The 23501-nt window shown below is 40.2% G+C and overlaps 1 protein-coding gene across 3 annotated transcripts in view; it reads left to right on the forward strand.

The window, feature by feature from the left end:
* The first annotated feature begins 19009 nt into the window (after positions 1 to 19009).
* Positions 19010 to 23501, forward strand: part of secisbp2l (SECIS binding protein 2-like) — an 89547-nt gene continuing 85055 nt past the window's right edge. For 2 of the 3 annotated variants that reach the window (XM_043677423.1, XM_043677424.1), the window contains exon 1: positions 19010 to 19210. In XM_043677423.1, coding sequence (XP_043533358.1) covers positions 19175 to 19210 — 36 coding nt within the window. In that variant the 5' untranslated portion in view covers positions 19010 to 19174. The remainder of the gene's footprint in view (positions 19211 to 23501) is intronic. The other variant, XM_043677426.1, reaches the window with a different exon arrangement.

Here is a 23501-nt window from a genome sequence, read left to right on the forward strand (position 1 = left end):
CTAAAAGTGTATACAGCAACTCGGAAACCTGGGAATTTTCAGTTGGAAGGGTAGCTGATGTGATCCAGATTGGTGTCAAAAACACAGGGTTCAAAATGTTCTTGTTGGAACCTGTCTCTTTGCCCTACACCTGATGGAGATTTTTGTTATTGTATGTTAGACAGTATGAACTACATTTGGGCAGAGAACTGAAGAAGCAACAGCAGAGGAAAATTGGGCTTGGTGTCACCTATTTACAGACATTAAAGGTTTAAAAATGGCATATGGGATAGATGTTAATTTCTGATTCAATGCAAGCTCTGCAATTTCAAAACTCCATGCTCCAAATTGCACCCCCTCTCAACCTCACAGAGTTGAACATGATGTTAAGTAGCTTAAAGAACAACACCCTGCAATCTCTAACAATATTTGAAGAAATTATCAACTATGTACAGGTAACATGGTTTATTTCTTATGGTTTTTGGGTAATGATGTGAGGTTTAGTTGCTTTCTATAGTCAGGTAAAGTTTCAAAAGCTGGTGGTGCAGCAATTACGCAAATGTTTTTTTTTCTGATCCAAAATCTTCTGCACAGATCAGTTCCTTCCAAACATGTACACTTGGAGATATTGAGAACAACTTGAAGAATCAATGGGGACACAGAGATAAGGCGAAACTGCTAGAAGAAGGAGTAGGAGGAGACCATATGAAAAAATAATGTACAGGAAGCAGTTTCTTTGAATAATGGAATGTTAAGAATGCTGAAACGCCCTTAGAACCTCTTTAAATACTGGTAGCCAGAGATATGATGGCAGTAGCCTTAGTTTCCATCACAGTACTCAGACATTAGGCCTGTACTGCAATAGAAGCTGAGACATAGGCCAATACGATTCACATTTGGTTCCATAAGTTTGCTGCTGTCAGTAAAAGGCCTTCTCATTATGGTTGGTACTATCTCATCAGGGTGAGAATGTAATGGTATATACCTTCCCACTTCCAATTAGCTCATACTATCTCCAACTGTGTCATCTTTTCCTGCAATACAGAGGGAAATACGTCGGTGAGTTTTGTGCAATTTGTGTAGGTGTTCTGGCTTTTATTTTGAATAGCTAGCCCTAAGACTGTGCAGTACCAAGGGCCAATGACAGTAAAACCACCTCCTAGCTTAAATTATACAAGGAAGTAATCATATGGAACCCTTTGCTCATATATGAAACCATTGAACTATGTGGTGAGTACTAGAAGCACAAAGAAATCTTACAATGAGCCAATAGAATAATGTTAGTATGGTACATGGATTCCACCCAATGAGCACAGATTAAAAACACATTTTAATTCCCACTCTCATTTTTGGAGACTACGCCAATTACTACTAAGAGAGTTTTGAGGATCAGAAATTCAACAAAAGTCAGACGATGATTGCAAACATAATTGATAGAAAGTACTCTCTGTGGTCAAATTTTTCATTGATGAATTTTTACAACTGATAGGTCAATCTTTATTATTAATCAAGAGGTTTTGTCAGCATGAAAAACAATTTTATTTTACAATTACTGTATACCTGAATGTATTCACGCAATTTCAGTCAATTACAAACTTCAATTGCTTTCGCATAATGAAATAAATAATAAATGATGAAACAGAATATCACTTATTTCGAAGGAATTTTGCTCAACAATGTATTATTACAACAACAACAAAATGTATTGGGTCTTACTTATTCTTGGTTTTGTTACAAAAATAAAAGTAAGAAATAGTTTTGATGTCATGATATAGTAGAATAGTTGATGATCTATAACTGTCATGTTGCAATATTTATGTTAACTCCTGTAACATAAATATGAGAAGTGAGACACACAGTACTGAAGAATTCAATGAACATTTATAATTGCTCCTGGTATTTACCTATGTACACTACAATCATGGTATCTTGCGACTGAGCTCACACTGAGAAATTTGGATGTGCTTTAGCACATTTCCAATTTGGAGCATGGAGTTTTGAAATTGCAGATCTTGCATTGAATCAGAAATTAACATCTGTCCCATATACCATTTTTAAACCTTTAATGTCTGTAAATATGTGACACCAAGCCCAATTTTCCTCTGCTGTAGCGCATTATGCTGCAAGAGAACAGAGATGGTAAGATGGAAACTGAGACCTTTATACCATTAGGCCACATGTCATGATATGGTGGTATAATCAGCATATCACAAAGGTATATTACATATCTGTTGTAATATACCTTTAAGTGATATGCTGATTATAAAACACAAGTCTGTGTATTTCTACCATTTGATGTGTCATCCCTTTTGCAATGTTGTTAATGCCACCAACACACAGGAATAAAGTAAAAAAAAAACTGAGAATCACATTCTTCTCTTCAAAAGCTTTATGTAGTGCCTTTGGATTGAATTTAAGCCCCTGCCCCAGTTGTCTTTCTACCTCCACCTGATCATGTCATGGTGGAAAGGTTTGTGGATGATTTTCCTACCTGATGCTAATCCTGCGACCACTGGGTTATATACACCCGCAGTGAGTGGAAGGGCACACCTTTTGGGTTTTCTTGCAGGTTTTTGATGAAGACTCAGCATTGGGAAATGGTCCTGCAGATGGTCACACCCCTATCTCCTCCAGCCCCAGCCAAGAACGCTACCTCCCACTGTCATTCAATTGTGACCTCTCTGAGTCTCTTGACAAATCTAAGCTTCTCAGTATGTAGTCACATTCTCAGCAGCTCACCTTTTCCCAGTGACATGGATGGACCATAAAGAGCTCCCAGCCTCTAACTGGCCAGCAATGTTTATTCGATGGGGAGGCGGGGGAATACAATTTTACCCGTGGATCCTAAATTCCTGAGAAGAGCCACTGCTGCCCAGTTATCCTGCAGGCTTTCCTAATTAAAACAATGTGGGGATCTTGTCAACTCTCCAGCCAGCAGATGAGACCTTTGTCGTTGAGATTAAATTCTTAATTTAGCAAGCCATTCCAAGGAAATTCGCAGGACCATCATAATATAAACTTCCAATACCAAGCCACAAAAGGAGATATTAAGTGAGATGACCAAAAGCTTAGTCAACAGAAAGGAGAATCTTAAAGGAGGCAAAAGAAATCGAAAGTTTACAGAGCAAATTTTAAAGCTTTGGCTTTTGGCAGTCACAGATCTGGCCACTACCAATGAAGTGATTTTTCAGTTATGTACTTTTATGAAGTAAATTACATTTGTGACAGGGATGAAGGACAATAGATCCAATCTTCTCAATACTTAATTGGAGGAAATTTCTGCTTGTTCAGAACTGGATGATGGTCAAACATCTCACAATTTAGAGACAGCGGAAGGGTTGAAGGAGATAGTTATGAAGTAGAGCTGGCTGACATCAGTGTACAAGTGGAAACTGAAGCTGTGTTTTTGGATAGTGCTGCTGATGGGCAGATTGTAGATGAGAAATGGGGACTGGAGCAAGGATCAATTCCACATACTTTCATATTTGTTATGCTTTCAGTCAAATGTTCACATATGTACACAGATATACATATGCATACAAATATATCAATAGTATTGCATACGGTCATCACCAGATCTGGCTTCAGGCATGAAAGATGATTGGCTCTTTATGCCATTACAGTTCATGTATATAAGAATGGAAAATTTATCAAGTGTGGAACTAATGGAATACAATGTTAGTGAGTGGGTTGAAACATTTAGTATAATTATATCTTCCAATAATTTCATAAGGCAGTGGAAATCTAATTTTCATTTGAAGTCTTGAATTTCCAGTTATTCCACATTATTCAATGCAAATTCAAATCTCATCAATTCACTGTGTCTTGCAGCCATGCAAGATATAGCCATACTGGGCTGAAAATGTGTTGCTGGAAAAGCGCAGCAGGTCAGGCAGCATCCAGGGAACAGCATCCTGTTCCCTGGATGCTGCCTGACCTGCTGCGCTTTTCCAGCAACACATTTTCAGCTCTGATCTCCAGCATCTGCAGTCCTCACTTTCTCCTCAAAGACTTCAACCTACTGCGAAACCTCTTACAAGGATTCCTTCCTTGAAGAAGCTCTCTTCCTCCCTCTACAAAGATTTCAGTGAGTCCCTCTCTCACTGCACCCCCCAGGTCATCTCCTCTGCACAGAAGCTCTTCAGCCACTCAAACAGACTCGCTACCACAGCCATATCTCCTTCCTCAGCACCTGCCTACGGAACCGACTTATCCCGCACGGACTCCGGACTACGTTCCGACCAACCAAACTTGGACCCAACCAGGACAACCAGTACCTACAACAAATCCGAAGCCTCCAGCAACAGACCTCCCTCCAGATCCTTCGCTCCACGCTTGCAGCCATGCGCCGCTACCTACATTCCCTGCAACTCGACCTATCCCAGCTCAGGAAAACACTCTCACAGACCTGCAAAGGACCTCTACTGTTCTTCATCCACAGAAGGATCCATAAACTAAACAAACAGTTCTTCCTAGCCATATCGGAAATTAAAGACAGTAAGAAGTCATTCCTGAAGAAGGGCTTATGCCCGAAACGTCGATTCTCCTGTTCCCTGGATGCTGCCTGACCTGCTGCGCTTTTCCAGCATCACATTTTCAGCTCTGATCTCCAGCATCTGCAGTCCTCACTTTCTCCTCAAAGATATAGCCATACAGTCATTGAGATGTACAGCATGGAAACAGACCCTTCAGTCCAACCCATCCGACCACATATCCTAAATTAATCGAGTCCCATTTACCAGCATCCGGCCCATATCCCTCTCAACCCTTCCTATTCATATACCAACCAGATGCCTTTTAAATATTGTGATTGTACCAGCCTCCACCACTTCCTCTGGCAGTTCATTCCATACCCGCACCACCCTTTGTGTGAAAAAGTTGGCAGTTAGGTCCCTTTTAAAACTTTCCCCTCTCACCCTAAACCTATTCAGCCTAGTTCTGGACTCCCCCAACCCAGGGAAAAGACTTGTCTCTTTACACTATCGATGCCCCTCAATTTTTTGAGGGGCTGGACTGCTCAATTGCAAAGTATTGACTCTTGAAAGAGATTATAACGTCATGGATTTATGTTGTGATATACAATAAAGGACTCTGGCAATGAATTAAGTAGATTTGTTAAGCTGAGGAATTTAATGTTTTTAGATCACTTATATTACAACCATAACTTAGGAAATTGTGTCTAATTAGTTGAACTCAAGCGAATTAAATTTCATCAGAGGAGATTAATTTCAAATATGTTGAATGTGTATAAGAAATCACCATCATTCTCTCAGACAATGCAAATATTGTGATAGAATTTTGCTGTGAATTTTGCTACCTGAAAGATTCTGGACAATATCATGTTAATTTAAATAGAATTTGAGGACACAAAGCAGACTTGTATTTATATACTATTATTCACAATCACCAGACTTCTCAAAGCATTTTTCAGTCAATTAAATGCTTTTGAAGTTCACTCACTGTTCTAGTGCAAGAAACAGTACAAAAAATATGTGAAGAGCTCCCATAATATAGCAAATGAGTAAATTATTTTTTTCTCTCACATGTTGTTTGAGGGACAGATTTTGATGCAGAACATCAGGGATAATTCTCCTATAACCCTTCTAAAACACCATTGGCTAACCAGGCAGACGGGATTTCAATTTAACTTCACAAACAAAAGGCAGCACCTCTGACTGTGCAGAGCTCCTTCAGTACTGCACTGGAGTCAGCCTTTATTCTTGGCCATAAGCAGGACTCAAGCCTAGAAGAATCTGACACAGAGGTTGGCTTGCTATCAAGCCAATGATCTCATTGAACATTTGATGGATTGAATGGTCTATTTGTACTTCAACATCTTATTGTCTAATTGAGTCAGAACTGATATTAATTGGTTTCCTTTTAGCTCTCTGCCGCACCGCACACTGCCCTTGAAGCGGCTGTGGAGGAGACGAGACTGTCACACACCTCCTTCTGGAATGTGCTTATGCATAGGAAGTCTGGAGAAGAATGCAGTGGTTTTTGTCGAGGTTCGTCCCGAGCAGCTCCGTGACGCGGGACTCCGTGCTCTACGGTCTATTTCCCAGGACGCACACCGAGACGAACATCAACTGCACCTGGAGGATCATCAACTCGGTGAAGGATGCTCTTTGGTCTATCCGAAACCTGTTGATCTTCCAGCTTGAAGGAGGTGACCCCAACTGAGTGTTGCGAACTGGCACATTCCAAGGTCCAGGACTACGTGCTGAGGGATGTGCTGAAGCTTGGGGCAGCTGTCACTAAGGCGCGGTGGGGAAAGACCACTGTGTAACATCTGCCTGCCAAAGAAGAATGGGGGCCCACTCAGTAATCGGGCTCCGCTGAAGCCTCAGCTAAATATATGGATGGTAAACATACAGACGTGTATATACGAATGATTAATTCCGATCTCTGTATGTAAAGAAATGCAAGGTGTGCTTATGAATGGCACTACCAATTGTACAGATCATCAAAATATTTATGAATAAAGTATATTTTTGAAATAAAAAAAGTTTCCTTTTGGCTCTTATCTCCCTCTCCTGAAGCTCTACTCTGACTAATTGCACCATGACAAACTCCCACCTGGCCATGTTTAAGGCCAAATAACAAATATGCACAGGCTATTCAATTACAAAGCGCCTGAGAAAAACAATCAATCCTATTCTCGATTTGGAGATCCCGGTGTTGGACTGGGGTGTGCAAAGTTAAAAAATCACACAACACCAGGTTGTAGTCCAACAGGTTTAATTGGAAGCACACTAGCTTTCGGAGCGACGCTCCTTCATCAGGTGAGAGTGGAGGGCTCAATCCTAAGACACAGAATTTATAGCAAACATTTACAGTGTGATGTAACTGAAATTATACATTGAAAAATTGATCGTTTAATCAAAAAATTGATTAATCCTATTCTCTTTCAACATCTCCATATGCACAGTTTGCCACAGGTAATTTAGACAGCAATCAGGACTTTTCCCTTCCTAGCCTAGGGCATTGAAGCAGATTGTAGCACTCTTAACAGTTTAACCTGAGGTGTTCAGGTTGAGTTCTGAGGAAGAGATGCCAGACCCAAAACATTAACTTTGATTTCTTTTCACAGATGCTGCCAGGTCTGCTGAGATTTTCCAGCAACTTCTGTTTTTGTTTCTGAAGTGTTCTTATTCATATGGCTATCTACAGTATTTTGTTTTATACAATGTGACTTCTGCCACAAAACAACCCACAATATCTGAGAAGCACCTCACTTACAAGAAGGACATTATTAATACAAGAGAGCTCAAAACAGATAAATTTAAATATCATTGTTTTGACAATCAATAAAAACAGGTGCATTGCATGGTGCTGACCATTTTCTACTGAGTTAAAAAAAACACTATTCCTACAAACAAAATGATGCGGTTGTACAGGACATTGGTTAGACCATTGTTGGAATGTTGCACGCAATTCTAGTCTCCATCCTATTGAAAAGATGTTGTGAAATTTGAAGAGGTTCAGAAAAGATTTACAAGGATGTTGCCAGGGTTGGAGGATTTGAGCTATAGAGAGAGGTTTGGATAGGCTAGCGTTGTTTTCCCTGGAGCATCGGAGGCTGAGGGGTGACCTTATAGAGGCTTATAAAATCATGAGGGGCATGGATAGGATAAATAGACAAAATCTTTTCCCTGGGGTGGGGGAGTCCAGAACTAGAGGGCATAGGTTTATGGTGAGAAGGGAAAGATATAAAAGAGACCTAAAGGGTAACTTTTTCACGCAGAGGGTGATACGTGTACGGAATGAGCTGCCAGAGGAAGTGGTGGAGGCTAATACAATTGCAACATTTAAGAGGCATCTGGGTGGGTATATGAAAAGGAAGGGTTTGGAGGGATAGGGGCCGGGTGCTGACAGGTGGAACTAGAGTGAGTTGGGATATCTGGTCGGCGTGGATGAGTTGGACCGAAGGGTCTGTTTCCGTGCTATACATCTCTATGACTTTATAGATTTACGTAAAATGAACCTCCATCAAAATTACTGAAAGTAATCACTAATGAATCTGTGAAAAATATCTATTAAAAATTGTAATATTGTAAGTGCAACGACACCATAAAAAGAGACATAATTTAAATTGAAATTACTTTGAATGCAGATAATTTATTTCACTGATAATCCTTTAAGTGAGCTATTAGCTGTATCAAGTAACATTTTGGTTTTATACAAAACTCAAATTATTTTGTGCTCGCATGAATATGGTCAGGTTTAAGGTCTATAGAATTTTATCCTCAGACTGTGACTTGATGAACCTGCAATGCAACTGCTGGTTTACTGGCCTTAGAATATGGCAACAACAGCATCCTCCAGTGCCATGTTGGTACCGTAATCAGATTCAAAACAAGACTGTGAACTTAACAGTTGATTGCATATGAAGTAAGATTGTATATGAAGTCAACTTACTCCATGCCCTGACATGCAACATTATCCAATTGTGGCTCATCATAGCCCCTCACTGGCTTTGCCAATATAATCTAGCTGTGGTGATCTCATCTTTTGTAAATGTTGCGCAGGGATCGGGGTGTCTTGGTACATGAATCATAAAAGGCAATCATGCAGGTTCACTGTGTGAGTAGAAAGGCAAATAGAAATTTGGAATTATTGTAAATGGGATAGAATGTAAAACAACGGCTGTTTAGCTGTAGCTATACAAGATCTAGACTACAGCTGGAGCACTAAGTACAGTTCTGGTCACCATATTTGAAAAAAGATATGATTTCATTAGAATCAATTCAGAGTGGCAGACACAGGGACACAGTTGAAGAATGAGAGTGTCCTTTTTTAAGACTATCTCATAAGATAGTGGAGGATGCTTTTTTAAATTTATTTCAGACTAACAATTATAGGTTTTTGATTCACAAGGGAATCAAGGTGTAATGATTGTAACAAAAGCAGCCAGGTGGACCTCACAGAATGAGTTCCCTATTTGGGGCTGTTTACCTGGTCCAATCAGGGAGTCCTCGGCTGATAGATATAAACACTAGTGTCAGAGTTTCTGCTCACTCTGAGCGCGGACTCTGAGAAGGCCGGACCAGTGTTGAGTACTATGTATGTGTAAATAAAGGTTTACTTGGTGATGAGATACCAGCCTCTCCGGAGATACTTCACAAGGTTTCTGAGGAGCAGACAGGAAAATGAAATTGAGACTACAACCTGATCAGCTAGGATCTAATTGAATGTCGAAACAGGCTTGAAGGGGTGAGTTTCAGAATATCTCCGGTGCAGAAAGAGGCCATTTGGCCCGATGAGTCTGCACCAACTCTCCGAAGAGAATCTTCGGAGACCCAGCCTCCCCATCCTATCCCTGTAAACCCACATTTACCATAGAGTCATAGAGTCATACAGTATGGAAACAGACCATTCAGTCCAACCAGTCCATGCTGAATATAAACTCAAACTGAACCAATCCAACCTACCTGCTCTTGGCCCATATCCCTCCAAACCTTTCCTATTCATGTACTTATCCAATGTCTTTTAAACATTAAAATTGTATCCATATCCACACTTCCTCAGGAACTTCATTCCATATGCGAACCACCCTCTGTGTAAAAAAATTGCCACTCATGTCTTTTTTAAATCTCTCTCTTCTCACCTTAAAAATGTGCCCCCTAGTCTTAAAATCCCCCATCTTAGGGAAAAGACAAATACCATTAACTCTATCTATATCCCTCATTATTTTATAAACTTCTATAAGGTCGCCTCTCAATCTCCTATGCTCCAGTGAAAAAGTCCCAGCCTAACGAGCCTTTCTTTATAAATCAAACCTTCAATGTCTGGCAACATCCTGGTACATCTCTTCTGAACTCTCTCCACCTTAGTAATACCCTTCCTACAACTGACCAACCAGAACTAGACACAGTATTCCAGAAGATGCCTCACTAATATCCTGTACAATCTCAGCATGATTTCTCAACTCATACTCAAAGGACTGAGCAATGAAGGCAAGCAAGCCAAACCTTTTTAACCACCCTGTCTATATGTGATGGAAACTTAATGAATTATGCACCTGAACCCCTAGGTCCCTCTGTTCTACAACACTACCCAAGGTCCTACTATTAATTGCAAAAGCCCTACCCTTGTTTGTTGTACAATTGCAATACCTCAGATTGAACTCCATTGTCATTTTTCAGCCCATTGACCTTTGATCAATATCCCTTTGTAATCTTAGAAAACCTTCTTCACTGTAGGCCAATCTACCTAGCCTGCATATCTTTAACCTGTGGGAGGAAACTGGAGTACCTGGAGGAAACCCACACAGACATGACGGGGGAGCTTGCAAACTCTACATAGTCAGCCAAGGATGGAATCAAATGTGGGTCTCTGGTGCTGTGAGGCAGCAGTACTAATCGCGCTGTCATCGTGTTGCCCCAATAGTGTACACCTGCTCTGAAAAACATATCTACTGTATTACGTTCAATTTTCTACCAGAATACTGCAGTAGCCCATAAAACATTCTAGAAACTGTATAAATGCTGGTACTGGTAGACCTCACTGATAGCAAACTACTTGATCTAATCATGAGGAAAACCAAAGGAAAAGGAGTGAATTTTCAGTTGGAACTTATGGGTACTAGGTCAAAATTACAGCCTTGTGCTGAAAAAAGAAATATGGTAGGCAAAAGGTATTGGAAAATACATTGTGACAAAGAAGGTCAGAGAGTGATAAAGCTGATGAATGGAACAAAAAATTAGTAGAAATAACAAGAAGAAAGAGGTAAATTGTCATGAGATATAATGTCATAAAGTCATACAAACACAGAGATGTACAGCACAGATCCTTCGGACCAACTCGTCCATGCCAACCAGACATCCTAAATTTTATTGTGTCCTCAACTGGCGTCACAGTGATTAGAAACACTGATAATTCCATTTACCTGCACTTGGCCCATATCCCACTAATCCCTTCCTATTCATATACCCATCCAGATGCCTTTTTAAATGTTGTAATTGTACCAGCCTCCACGCTTCCTCTGGCAGCTCATTCCATACCCACACCTACCTTTGTGTGAAAAAGCTGCCCATTAGGTCCCTTTTAAATCTTTCACCTCGCACTCCAAACTTATGCACTCTAGTTCTGGACTCCCCCAACCCAGGAGAAAGACCTTGTCTATTTAACCTATCCATGCCCCTCATTCCTGGAGGAAAAAGATGTTGTGAATAAAATGGCAAAGATAAAAACTCAAAAATCATAAATGTTGGCAATCAGTAAGAACAGTATGAAAAGAAAGTAATTGTACAGTTCATCTACAGTAGCATACATAGAGAAAAAAAGAGTTCAGAATTAACATTTTAGAGTATACTAACATTTTCACAATAAAAACTATAGTTTGTTCTTAATTCTTACACTATTAAATATCAAAAGGTGATTAAAAGTGTTACTCAGATTGATATTTACAAGTGAATATTCCCCCATGAATAAGCAGAAAAACATTGAAGCTATTTTTAAAGTGTATCTATTATGAACAATCATGTGTTCCAATTTAAATTTATTGTGAACATTTGGGTGTGTGTTCTTATTTGAAACAAAGCTTGTTGTGTCCTATGGAATTAAACATTAGCACCAGCTCTGTTATGATCTTATCTAAATGGTTAGGACAAAAGTGCCCATTGTATTTCAGTTTAGATTCTTTGGAGGCCGGGCTATACATATTAAAAGGAATCTACGCATTTTTTGCCAAGACACTATTTTATCCTTTTCTTTCCTGCTGAAGTTCCACGGGCAATTGGGCATTTTACTCACGAGTATATTTGTCATAAGTGAGTGCAGATGGTGACGGCCATTTGTGCAAGGATTGGAGTCATCGCAACCAAATTTTATTGTGTCCTCAACTGGCGTCACAGTGATTAGAAACACTGATAACAATTTTTCACTAAGTGCGTGGGCTGCCACGCACTTGGGATTAGTTAAAGGATAGTGAACAAAATTAACCTAAACAAATGAAATAGGACCACAAATAGACCTTTGTGCCGCTCATGCCTACTCCATCATTCAGTAAGAATGAAGCTGATCTGTCTGTGTTTTAATTCTACATTTCCATTCATCCACGATACCCCTGCCTAACAAGAATCCATTCACCTCTGTCTCAAAAGTAGTCAATGGCCCCAACTCCACCCAACCCTGAGGCAGGACGTTCCAAACCACTAAGAGAAAATGAAATCCCCATCTCTGTTCTGAAAGGGTGACCTTCTAATAGTAAAACTGTGCCCCCCTTTCCTGGATTGGTCCAAAAGAGGAAACAAGTTCTGAAGAAGGGTCACTGAACTTGAAACATTAATTCTGTTTTTCTCTCTCCACAGTTGCTGCCAGACCTGCTGGGTTTCTCCAGCAATATCTGTTTTTGTTTCCTTTCTACATCCACTTCGTCAATACCGTTCAGGATCTTATACACTTTAACTAAGTCACTCTTCTGAACTCCAATGGAAAAAAAGCTCAGTCGATCCAACAAATTCTCATAAGACAACCCACTCATTCCACGTTATTTCCTTCATAAACATGTTGTTCAATTTGATTCCAATTTAGTTGGCTAGCTCAGTTGGCTGGAAAGCTGGTTTGTGATGTAGAGTGACACCCAACAGCATAGATTCGATTCCCAGATGAACTGACATTACCAAGAAGGACTCTCCTTCTCAATCTCTCCCTCTCAACATGCTGGCCCTCAGATTAAATCACCACAAGTCATTTCTCTCTAATGATAATCCACTGTGGTCCAATAGGACTACGGCAACTTTATCTTTGTCCTTTAGTCCTACATGATCTCCTGACTCTACAGCTCATCAATCTTATTTCCTGCTTTATATGTGCACAATAAATCCAGTTTAGATCTGAATGCATTCCCTATTACTCTAAACCCACTTAATAACTTATTATTTCTTACTCCTATGATAGCTGTCTCCCAGTTCTTTGGATGAATCTGTTGTTGGTACACATTCATTTGTGGACCATGAGCACTGACTATTCACTATCTGTATTCAGTGATTTACAACTGCTCAGTTAAATCCTTGCCCTGGCAGCAATGTACTATTCTGCATCCACTTCTGTGGACACCAAAACATCTGTAATCTACCCAATTTTGTTTTTTGCTAATTCTTTCTTTTAACATATAGAGATTTACAAAATTATGAGGGGCATGGATAGAATAAATAGACAAAGTCTTTTCCCTGGGATCGGGGAGTCCAGAACTAGAGGGCATAGGTTTAGGGTGAGAGGGGAAAGATTTAAAAGAGACCTAAGGGGCAACTTTTTCACACAGAGAGTGGTACGTGTATGGAATGAGCTGCCAGAGGAAGTGGTGGAGACTGGTACAATTACAACATTTAAGAGGCATTTGGATGGGTATATGAATAGAAAGGGTTTGGAGGGATATGGGCTGGGTGCTGGCAGGTGGGACTAGATTGGGTTAGGATATCTGGTCGGCATGGACGGGTTGGACCGAAGGGTCTGTTTCCATGCTGTATATCTCTATGACTCTATATCTTTCAAAGCTATAGCAATCCAATTTTTATGATTTTGTAGTTTTACATTCATATGCTATGCTCTATTTCTTTATCAATTTCTTGGTTCTTCTTTGTTGAATATTAAAATTCTCTCAATCTTCAGGCTTACAACATTGCTTGGCAACTTTATGAGCCTTTTCCTTTGATCTAATACTATTGCAACTTCCCTGGTTGGCCAAGGCACTCTTATTTTTCTTTTTGGATAATAGTATAGTAATGGGAGAAGATTCACAATAGCTTTTAAAAGGGAAGTAGATAATAGTAAAATGTTGCAGATGCTGGGAATCAGAAATCAAAACAGATAATGCTGGTAATATTAACATGTTTGGTAGTGCTGATGGAGAAAGAAACAGGGTTAAAGGTTTGGGCTGAATCATCTTTCAAATTGGTAAATGTTAGCAAGTTAATAACGTCTTATGTTTCTATATTCCTAGTTCAAGTGAAAGACCAGAAATTTGGTTTGTCTCAACAGCTATTGCTATACTTCTGGATAAGTTTTCAATTAGACAAGAAAAAAATGTTATTGGTAAATTATATTTGCTAAATTAATATGCCAGATATTGTCTTTTTTCAATTCATTCATGGGAGGTGGGCATTACTGGCTGGACAAGTATTTTTTGTCCATTCCTAATTGGCCTTGAGAAGATATGGTAAACCACTTTCCTGAACTATTGCAGTTCACAACAGAAAAGTGCATGGACAGTGTTATTATGAGGGATGTTCTAGGATTTGGAACCAGTGACAGTGGAGGAAAAGCAATATATTTCCAAGTCAGAATGGTGAGTGGTTTGGAGAAGAAGTCACATGAGGGAGATTTTCCAGACATCTGCTGCCCCATCCTTCAAGTTGGTAGATGTTATGGTACCAGAGTGAATTACTGCAGTGTATTGTGTAGATAGTAAATAATGATACCACTGTACCTCAGGGGTATAGGGAAGTAATGTTGATGGGGTGGATAAGGTGCTAATCAAGTGGCATGTTTTATCCTGAATGATATTGAACTTCTTGAGTGTGGCTGGAGCTTCACTCATCGAGGTAAGTAGAGGTTATTCCATCACACTCCTGGCTAGTGCCTTGTAGATGGTGAACAGGCTTTAAGGAATCAGGAGGTGAGTTACTCACCTCAGAATTCCTAGCCTTTGACCTGCTTTTGCAACCACTGTATTTATATAGCTGTACCACTTCAGCATTTAGGCAATAGTATCCCCCGGATGTTCATAATGATAGCCGTGCAATTGAAGTTGAGGGAAAGTGGTTAAATAGTCCCTTTTTGGAGATACGAATGAGCACAAATGGTACTTGCCAATTTTCAAACATGGATATTGTCAAAGTCTTGATGCATATGGACGCAAGACTCTTCTGGATTTGAAGAGCTTATGAACATTGTATCATCATCAGTGCACATCTTTTGAATTTATGAGGAAGTATCTGAACTTGATTGGGCCTAGGACGTTACACTGAGAACCCCAAATGATATCCTATGGCTGAGATGACCTTCCTTTGTGCTAAGTTTGCCTCTGACCAACAGAGATTTCCCTTTGATTATTGTTGACTTTCTATCTGCACTTGGATGATGCTGATAATTGAGAGTAGAGTGATGAAGAGTAATTAGTTGGGCTGGACTTGCTCTAATGTTTTGCACACAGGACATACCTGGACAATTTCACATTACCAAGTAGATACCAATATCTGGCCTATTAAATCACAGTCGTTTATGCTATAGGAAGGATCAAATTGGAGGCAAGGGAGGAGGGGCATTTTTGATTAAGGAAAACATTACTGCTGTATTTAGAAAGGATATTCCTGAGGGATTATCCAATGCAGCTATATGAGTGAAACTCAGCAATAAGATGGGGATGATCACCTTGATGGGATTGTACTACAGGCCCCTCAATAGTCAGTAGGAAACTGAAGAGCAAGTATGTAGAGAAATCTCAGATATGTGTAAGCATAATAGGTTTATAATAGTAGATGATTTTAACTTTCCAAACATAGACTGGGATTGCCTTAATGCTAAGGGCTGGATGGGGAGGAATTTGTTAAAAGTGTTCAAGAAAATTTTCTTTATCAATATGTAGATGTACATACTTGAGAAGGAGCAAAATTTGACCTTCTCTTGGGAAATAAGGAAGGGCAAATGACTGGAGATCACTTTGAGTCCAGTGATGATAATTCTATTAGTTTTAAAATAGTTATGGAAAAGGATAAGCCTTACATAAAAATTAAAGTTCTTAATTGGAGTAAGGCCAATTTTAATGGTATGAGACAAGAACTTACAAAAGTTGATTAGAGTAGACTGTTGGCAGGTAAAGGACGACTGGCGGGTGGGAGGCTTTCAAAAGTGAAAGGCAGTATGTTCCTCTTAGAGTGAAGGATAAGCTTGGTAGGAGAAGGGAAAATGGATGAATAAAGATATTGATGCTCTGATCAAGAATAAGGAAGAAGGATATGTTAGGTATACACAACCGGGATCAAATGAATTTGTTGGAAGAGTATAAGCTGATCTTAGTCAATTCGGCCAATGGGCTGAGGAAAGGCAGATGGACTTTAATTTGGATAAATGCAAGGTAAGAGAAAGTGAGGACTGCAGACATTGGAGAGTCAGAGTCGAAAAGGGTGCAGCTGGAAAAGCATAGCAGGTCAGACAGCATCCGAGGGGCAAGAGGGTCAACATTTCTGGCATAAGCCCTTCATCAGGAATGTGGAGGGGGAAGAGGGATAAGAGACAATTAGCCGTTGGAGATGCGGCTGGGGGTAAGGTAGGTGGAAAGGTGATATGGGGGGGGAGGGTGGATTGGATAGGTAGGAAGGAAGATAGACAAGTAGGAGAGGTCAAGAAGTGGTGACAAATTGGAGGTTTACATCTGCAATGAGGTAGGGGGAGAGGAGATTTGGAAACTAGTGAAGTCAATGTTGATGCCATATACTTGAAGGGTCCCAAGCTAAAAGTTGAGGCGTTCTTCCTCCAGTTAGTGGATGGATTTGATTTGGCAGTGGAGGAGGCCCAAGACTTGCATGTCCTTAGCAGAGTGGGAGAGGGAGTTGAAATGGTGGGCCACAGGGTGGTGGGGTTGTTTAGTGCATGTGTCACAGACATGTTCCCTGAAACACTCTGCGAGTTGGCATTCTGTCTCCCCAATATAGAGGAGACCACATTCAGAGCAACAGATGCAGTTGATGAGGTGGGTGGATGTGCAAGAAAATCTCTGCCAAATGTGAGGCCTTGGATGGAGGTGAGGGGACAGGTATTGCATTTTGGTAAGATAAACAAGGGGCTTATACAATTAATGTCAGGATAGTGTTGTCAAACACAGAGTCCTAGGGGAGCAGGTTCTTGGAAGTTGTGTCACAGGTAGACAGAATGGTTAAGAAGGCATTTAGCTGAAACTTTATTGCTGTTCCAGCAATAAAGTTTCAGCTTTGATCTCCAGCGTCTGCAGACCTCACTTTCTCCTCCTAAGAAGGCATTTAGCACACTTGCCTTCATTGCTCAAAGTATTGGGTATAAGAGTTGAGACATCATGTTATGGTTGTATCGGACATTGATGAATCTACTTTTGGAGTACTGTGCACAGTTATTATGTTCACCCTGCTTTTGGAAGGATGTAACTAAATTGGAATGGGTTCAGAAAAAAGTTACAATGTTATTATCAGGAGTGGAGGGTTTGTGTTATAAGAAGAGGTTACGTAGGTTGGAACTTTTTTCACTGAGGGTAGGAGGTTGAATTTTAGAGTCCCTACAGTGTGGAAACAGGCCATTTGACCCAATAAGTCCACACCGACCCTCCGAAGAGTGACCCCTCCCAACCCTATTACTCTACATTTTGCCCTAATACACCTAAGGAGCAGGAGAATTGATGTTTCGGGCATAAGCCCTTCTTCAGGAAGGGCCCTCATTCCTGAAGAAGGGCTTATGCCTGAAACGCCGATTCTCCTGCTCCTTGGATGCTGCCTGACCTGCTGCGCTTTTCCAGCAACACATTTTTCAGCTCTGATCTCCAGCATCTGCAGTCCTCACTTTCCCCTAATACACCTAACCTACCTATCCCTGAACACTATGGCCAATTCACCTAATGTGCACATCTTTTTTGGATTGTGGGAAGAAACTGGGGTACCCAAAGGAAATCCATGCAGACACATGAGAATGTGCAAACTCTACACAGACAGTAGCCTGAGGCTGGAATCGCGGGTCACTGGCACTGTGAGGTAGCTAACCACTGAGGCATCATGCCCCACAGTTGAGAGTTATAAAATCAGAAGGGGCATAGATAAGGTGAATAGCAAAGATTTTTTCCCAAGGATAGAGGAGTTCAAAAGGTGTGTTTTTAAGGTGAGAGGAGAAAGATTTAAAAGCAACCTGAGGGACAACCTTTTCACACAGAGGGTGGTACAGGATTTTCCTGCTCCGCTTTTCCAGCACTACTCTGATCTAAACTCTGGTTTCCAGCATCTGCAGTCCTCACTTTTGCCATATATGAAATGAACTGCCAGAGGAAGTTGTAGACGCTGGTACAGTTACAACACTTAAAAGATGTTTGGAGAGGTACATAAATAGAAAAGGTTTAGAGGGATATGTGCCAACACACAAGCAAGTGGGACTAGTTTAGTTTAGGAAGTGTGGTCAGCTGGACTGAAGGGTCTGTTTCTGTGCTGTATGAATTGGACTCTACAATTATATTTTAGTTTTAAATGTATGCTACTTAATATTTAAGAAATAGTCAATTATTTAAATACTAATGCAGTTTAAAAGAAGTTTGTGTTGCACCTCAAATGTGTTGTCTAATTGCTTATGGTGAAAGTATAGAAAGGGCTGTTGAAGGTTTTTGTGGTAGTGGTAGTGTCCCTACCACTGAACCAGGAGGCATGGTTTAAGTCCAACTTATTGCAGGAGTCTGTATGAACATCACTGGCCAGGCTGATTACAAATATCTACAGAGGGATGTTTTATAACATGAAGAGACACTTGTAGCACAATGGGAGTATCTGAACCAGGAAAGTCAGGTTCAAGTTTAGGCCCTCTTGTGGCGCAGGGATAGTGTCCCTACCCCTGAATCAGGAGGCCCAAATCCAAGTCCCACCTGATCGAGAGATGGTAATGACATCTCTCAACAGGTTGATTAGAAAAATACGTTAAATTTTTTAAAATGCCCTTCCGGGATTCACCTACTGTTCAACTTTTGTTTCGACAGTGGTTTGGGCGTTTGATGGGCTTGGCTTGGCTTGACATAGGCTAGTATGTTGGATGACGTGACCAGGCTCGGTCTTGGGCGGGGCTGACCAAGCAGGTGGGGGTCAAGCTGCGTGGCATAAGGGACAGAGCAGGGGGCGGGGCCATGATTGGTGGTGGGCGGGGATTGCGCCGGCGGGCGGGTCGTGCGCTGGAGGGCGGGGTTAGACGTGGGGCGGCGGGGGGGGGGTGCGGACGGTTGTGGGCGTGGCCGAGCAGGCAGGGGCGGGGCCACGGTGCCGGAGGCCCCGGGCGCGCGACTCCGAGCGGCGGGGGGGGGGCGGAGCCAAATCCGAGTGGCGACGTGTTTACGTGACGGCGACAACAGCCCTACCCTGGCCGACAGCATGAAGCCTGGAGTCCGAGAGGCAGTGTTGGCGAGGGGCTCCATTTGACAGCGGCTGAGTACTGAGCACGAGGGGGAGGGTGGAAAGCAACGTCTTGCGGCGGAACGAGGATGGAGAGAAGGAAGAAGGAGGCGGCGGCTGCGAAGGTAAACCGATCAAGCACCGGGTGTTTGTGTGTATGGCACTGGCTTGTTTGTGTTGAGGAGGACAGGCCTTGAAGCGGCCCTGAGTGGAAAATTTCCTCCGGATCTGGGCTTGTAAAGCAATCGAGTCCAACTCGCCATAGCCTTCAGATTTATATGATGTTTGTGGCTGATAATATTGTTTGTTTTGGGTTTTAATCGGAGTTTGCTAATCTGACATTTCGATCCCTCCACTTCTAAAAATCCACCCTTTTGTTTCTCATCGGGGAATTTTAATTGCTTTCGATTTGACAAGCATAACATTGAAGTAACATTTAAAAACATGACTTAATTTTTACCCTTGGGTTTTAATCACCACAGTAGGCTGCAATTCATAAGAATTAACGCATTTCCAATTTGGACACTTGGCCTAGTAATAAATTGAGTTTAAACACTTGCCCCGTGAAACAATCAGGAAAGTCACTTGGAACAATTCTAGATACAACAAAAATAAAACACTTTTTATAAATTATTTGATCACTTGCAGTTGAGCTACAGTAATTTTACGTTGCAACATGTATCTGATCCCATGTACCTGTTACAAATGATAAGCTACCCTACAATTAAAGCGTTATCTTAAGTATTCTTCTAGGAATGTGGCCCAACTGGTGCTGCAGCGGTGAGAATCACAGGAAATGTTTGACTGAAGAATGAAAATTTTTTACATTCTATTGTGGTGGAGACCGATATACAGCAAAGATCTTTTGTAGTGAGACAAATGTCACTTACTAAAGTTCAATTCCAGTTTTTATTATTTGGTTGTTTGTAGAAAATCTAAATTTTCAACTATTGTATACAACTTGAAAACATCAACAATTACACTTTAGATTTAATTTTAAACTATTTTAGTTGAGTCAACTAACATCAGTTTATTCAATCACTTTGTTACTCAGTACTATAGAAGAACTGCCTGTGTAATTCGCTGTTCTGGTTTAAAATGTTAAAATGCACTGTTTCATGTTAGCATTGATAGATTTTAGTTCTTTACTTTATCTTTTGGAGTTGTTTTATTTTTAACAAGTAAATATGGAATTAGCTAAAGTTGAAGTTATTCTTGAGTAAGTACTACACCTATATGGAAGTTAATGCACATTGAATATATGTACTAAATCAGTTGCCCTTTGAAGGAAAAGTGTTTTAAATTCAGTATTTCTGCAAACACTCTTGTTTGAAATTGAAACCTAAAAACAGGCTGCTACAAATCATCAGTATAATTCTTGGGTGTTAATAATTTGTTTAACAATTACTATGATTTAATGATATATTTATATTATTTATAGAATTAAATCAGTGTTTAGTTTGTATTAATACCCTGATATTCATGACACCATTCATTTTTTTACATTGGTTCTTGTGCATAAAAGTATATGGAGAAAATATGTAAATAAACAGAGAACATCTCAAATAAAATGTGATTAATCTTAAAACTGAATACAGCCCATTCCTGGCTGGTCTCTGACATTGTACCCTTTTGCAACTTTGAGGTAGTTCAGAACCTTGCTATCTGTGTCTTAACTCGCAGCAAGTTCTGTTGTCCTGTTCCTCTGTCACACCTAAGCATGCTGACATTTATTAGTTCCTGGTCAAGCAATATCTTTATTTCAAAATTCGCTTTTCTGTTTTCAAATTCCCCCGTGATCTTGCCTGTCCCTCTGTTTCCAATCTCCATGAACCTCAGTGCTTTGAGATACCTGATCGCCTCTTTGTTCCCATTCATAGTTGCTCCATCATTGGTGATTGTGCCGAGGCCTCGATCTCTATAATTTTCTCCCTACACCCAGATCTCTCTGCCTCTCTACATTGCTTTCCTGCTTGAAGACATTTCTTAAAATTTACCCCTTTAAAAATGTTTACCTGTAGGATAGAGTATCTTATTTTTGTATGCTTCTGTGATATGCCATGGGACATTTCACTGCATTAAATGTTGTATAATGAAATAAGTTATATAATGAAATAGTATGCAAGATATTATAAAGTCGTCATGTGATATTGTAAACTTGTTTAATTTATTATTATACAAGAGCACAAATAGCACTATGTTTCACAAACAAAACTGAAATGGTACTGTTGTTATTTATGTCAGAACAACGGGGATTACATAGATCATTTAATGTAGAGAGTGGCAGAAAATTACATACTAAATTTGGTAATACAATAAATCTTTGACAAAAGAGTCTATGACTCTTTATAAAAGTTAAATGTTATGTAATAGGTGTTGCCATATTGTTCCTGGATTAATTTTTCAAGATGTATGTTGCAATATTGCAACAGGGTTTGAGAGATTACTGATCTTTTAGAGCGTTGCAGATGAATCTCATCTGTGTGCATTTGAATGCTGGTGCCATAGGCAAAATGTTTTATTGAGTGATTGCACCTCTGGTTAGATTTCATAAATGATCTGAGAAATTTAATTAGTTGCATTTCTGACAGAGTCTGCTCCAAAAACATAGCATTGATATCCTTTGTGACTATATACATTAAATAGGACACGGAGAAACAAACTGTCCAAGGTGTTTGATGCTGATGGTAATGCTATGTTACCACACACCCTGCTCTCCAGACAACATTCTGTTGCTGATCCCCATAAGACCATAAGAAATAGAAGCAGAGTAGGCCTTTCGATCCCTTGAGTCTGTGCACTTGGTGGTGCTTAATGTTACGTGGAGTGAATTGGCTGGAGATTGACCTCTGAAAGATTTTGGTTTCCTCTTGAAGCCACTACTATCATCCACACAAAATGGATGGTTGCAGGTGCTTCAACCTTGCCTTTTATGCTGATGTGCTGGGCAAGCTGGGATCTTTCCTCGAATGTGTTGTTAAACATCAAAGTAGGATCAAGTTTTTATCGGTCTTTATACTTTTCTTCACTGATTCTGGAATTCCTTTAGAAATCTAATCCACATTTTATATTGCACGTCTACTTTTGATCTCTATCTTTCGTGTTCCAGTTAATAAAACAAAGATCCATATAGGTTACATCAAAATAACAAACTTGGGTCCAACAAAATACACTGAACCATTTTCTATCCCTTCTATTTATTTTGTTAGCATAATTATATTGACTTTATCTTCTCTTCCTGTCCCTGTATTACCATGCTTATGGAGATTGCACAGACCCTTTCCATGCTGCATATTCACAATTGGCCAGGCTAATGGATTCCAAGCCCCCTCAGACATAGCTGAGTGAATTTTACACATTCCATTCATCCATTATCTGAGACAATATTCTTGCCTTTAGTGCTTTTGCACAGTGCATCTATGCTCAGCAGAAACATCTTAAAAACACAAAATATAGGAGCAGAAATGGGTGTTGAATTTGTTCATCATACAAATCGTGACTGTTTTTTACCTCAGCGCCACTTTTCCATGCTACCTCCATATCCCTTGATGTCCTTGGTATCCAGAAATCCATCGACTTCTGTCTTGAACGTGCACTGTGATTGAGCTTCCTCATTTTTCTGGATTAGAAAATTCTAAATATTCACCACCCTCCATGTGAAGACATTCCTCCTCATCTCAATCTAAAATGGCCTCAGCCTTACTCTGGGGCTTTCTCTCCTGGTTCTACTCTCACCAGTCAGGTGAAGCATCCTATCTATAACCACCTTGTCATATCCTGTAAGAATGTTTGTAAATTTTAGTGAAATCACCTCCCATTATTTGAAACCCATTCGCTGCAGTCCATCCTCCTGAAACAATCCTGTCATCCCTGAAAAAGAGTATGATGATTCTCCTTTTGCATGCCATCTATGGCAGATATATCTTTCCTTTAGATAAGGAGACCAAAACTATATACAGTGTTCCAGATGCAGGCTCATCAAGGCCACTTGATAAAAACCAAAAGAATTGCGGATATTGTAAATCAGGCAAAAATAGAAATTGCTCAAAGCTCAGCAGGTCTGGCAGCATCTGTGGAGAGAAGTCAAAAATGAACATTTTGGATCAAGTGACCCTTCCTCAAAACCCAGTTTTGTTAAGAAATTGGCAGAAGTTCATCACGTTGTATTACCAGTGGGTTAAGGAGGTGCTGTGGGTAGCACGTGAATTACCAATAGAAGGTCCTTTGGGAGGAAGTTTGATGGGAAAATATCAGACAGAACGTTTAAATGAGTATCAGTTGATTAGAGTCAGCAAGGATTTGAGAAAGATGATTGTGCCTGACTAATTTTTTTTTGAAGGAGTCACTAACCTTGGTGGTAATAGTGTCTATATGAGCATTCAAAGTTAAATTAACTTCTGAAGATATTTGCAAAGG

This window comes from Chiloscyllium plagiosum, chromosome 36, assembly GCF_004010195.1.
Source record: "Chiloscyllium plagiosum isolate BGI_BamShark_2017 chromosome 36, ASM401019v2, whole genome shotgun sequence".
Classification (NCBI taxonomy): domain Eukaryota; kingdom Metazoa; phylum Chordata; class Chondrichthyes; order Orectolobiformes; family Hemiscylliidae; genus Chiloscyllium; species Chiloscyllium plagiosum.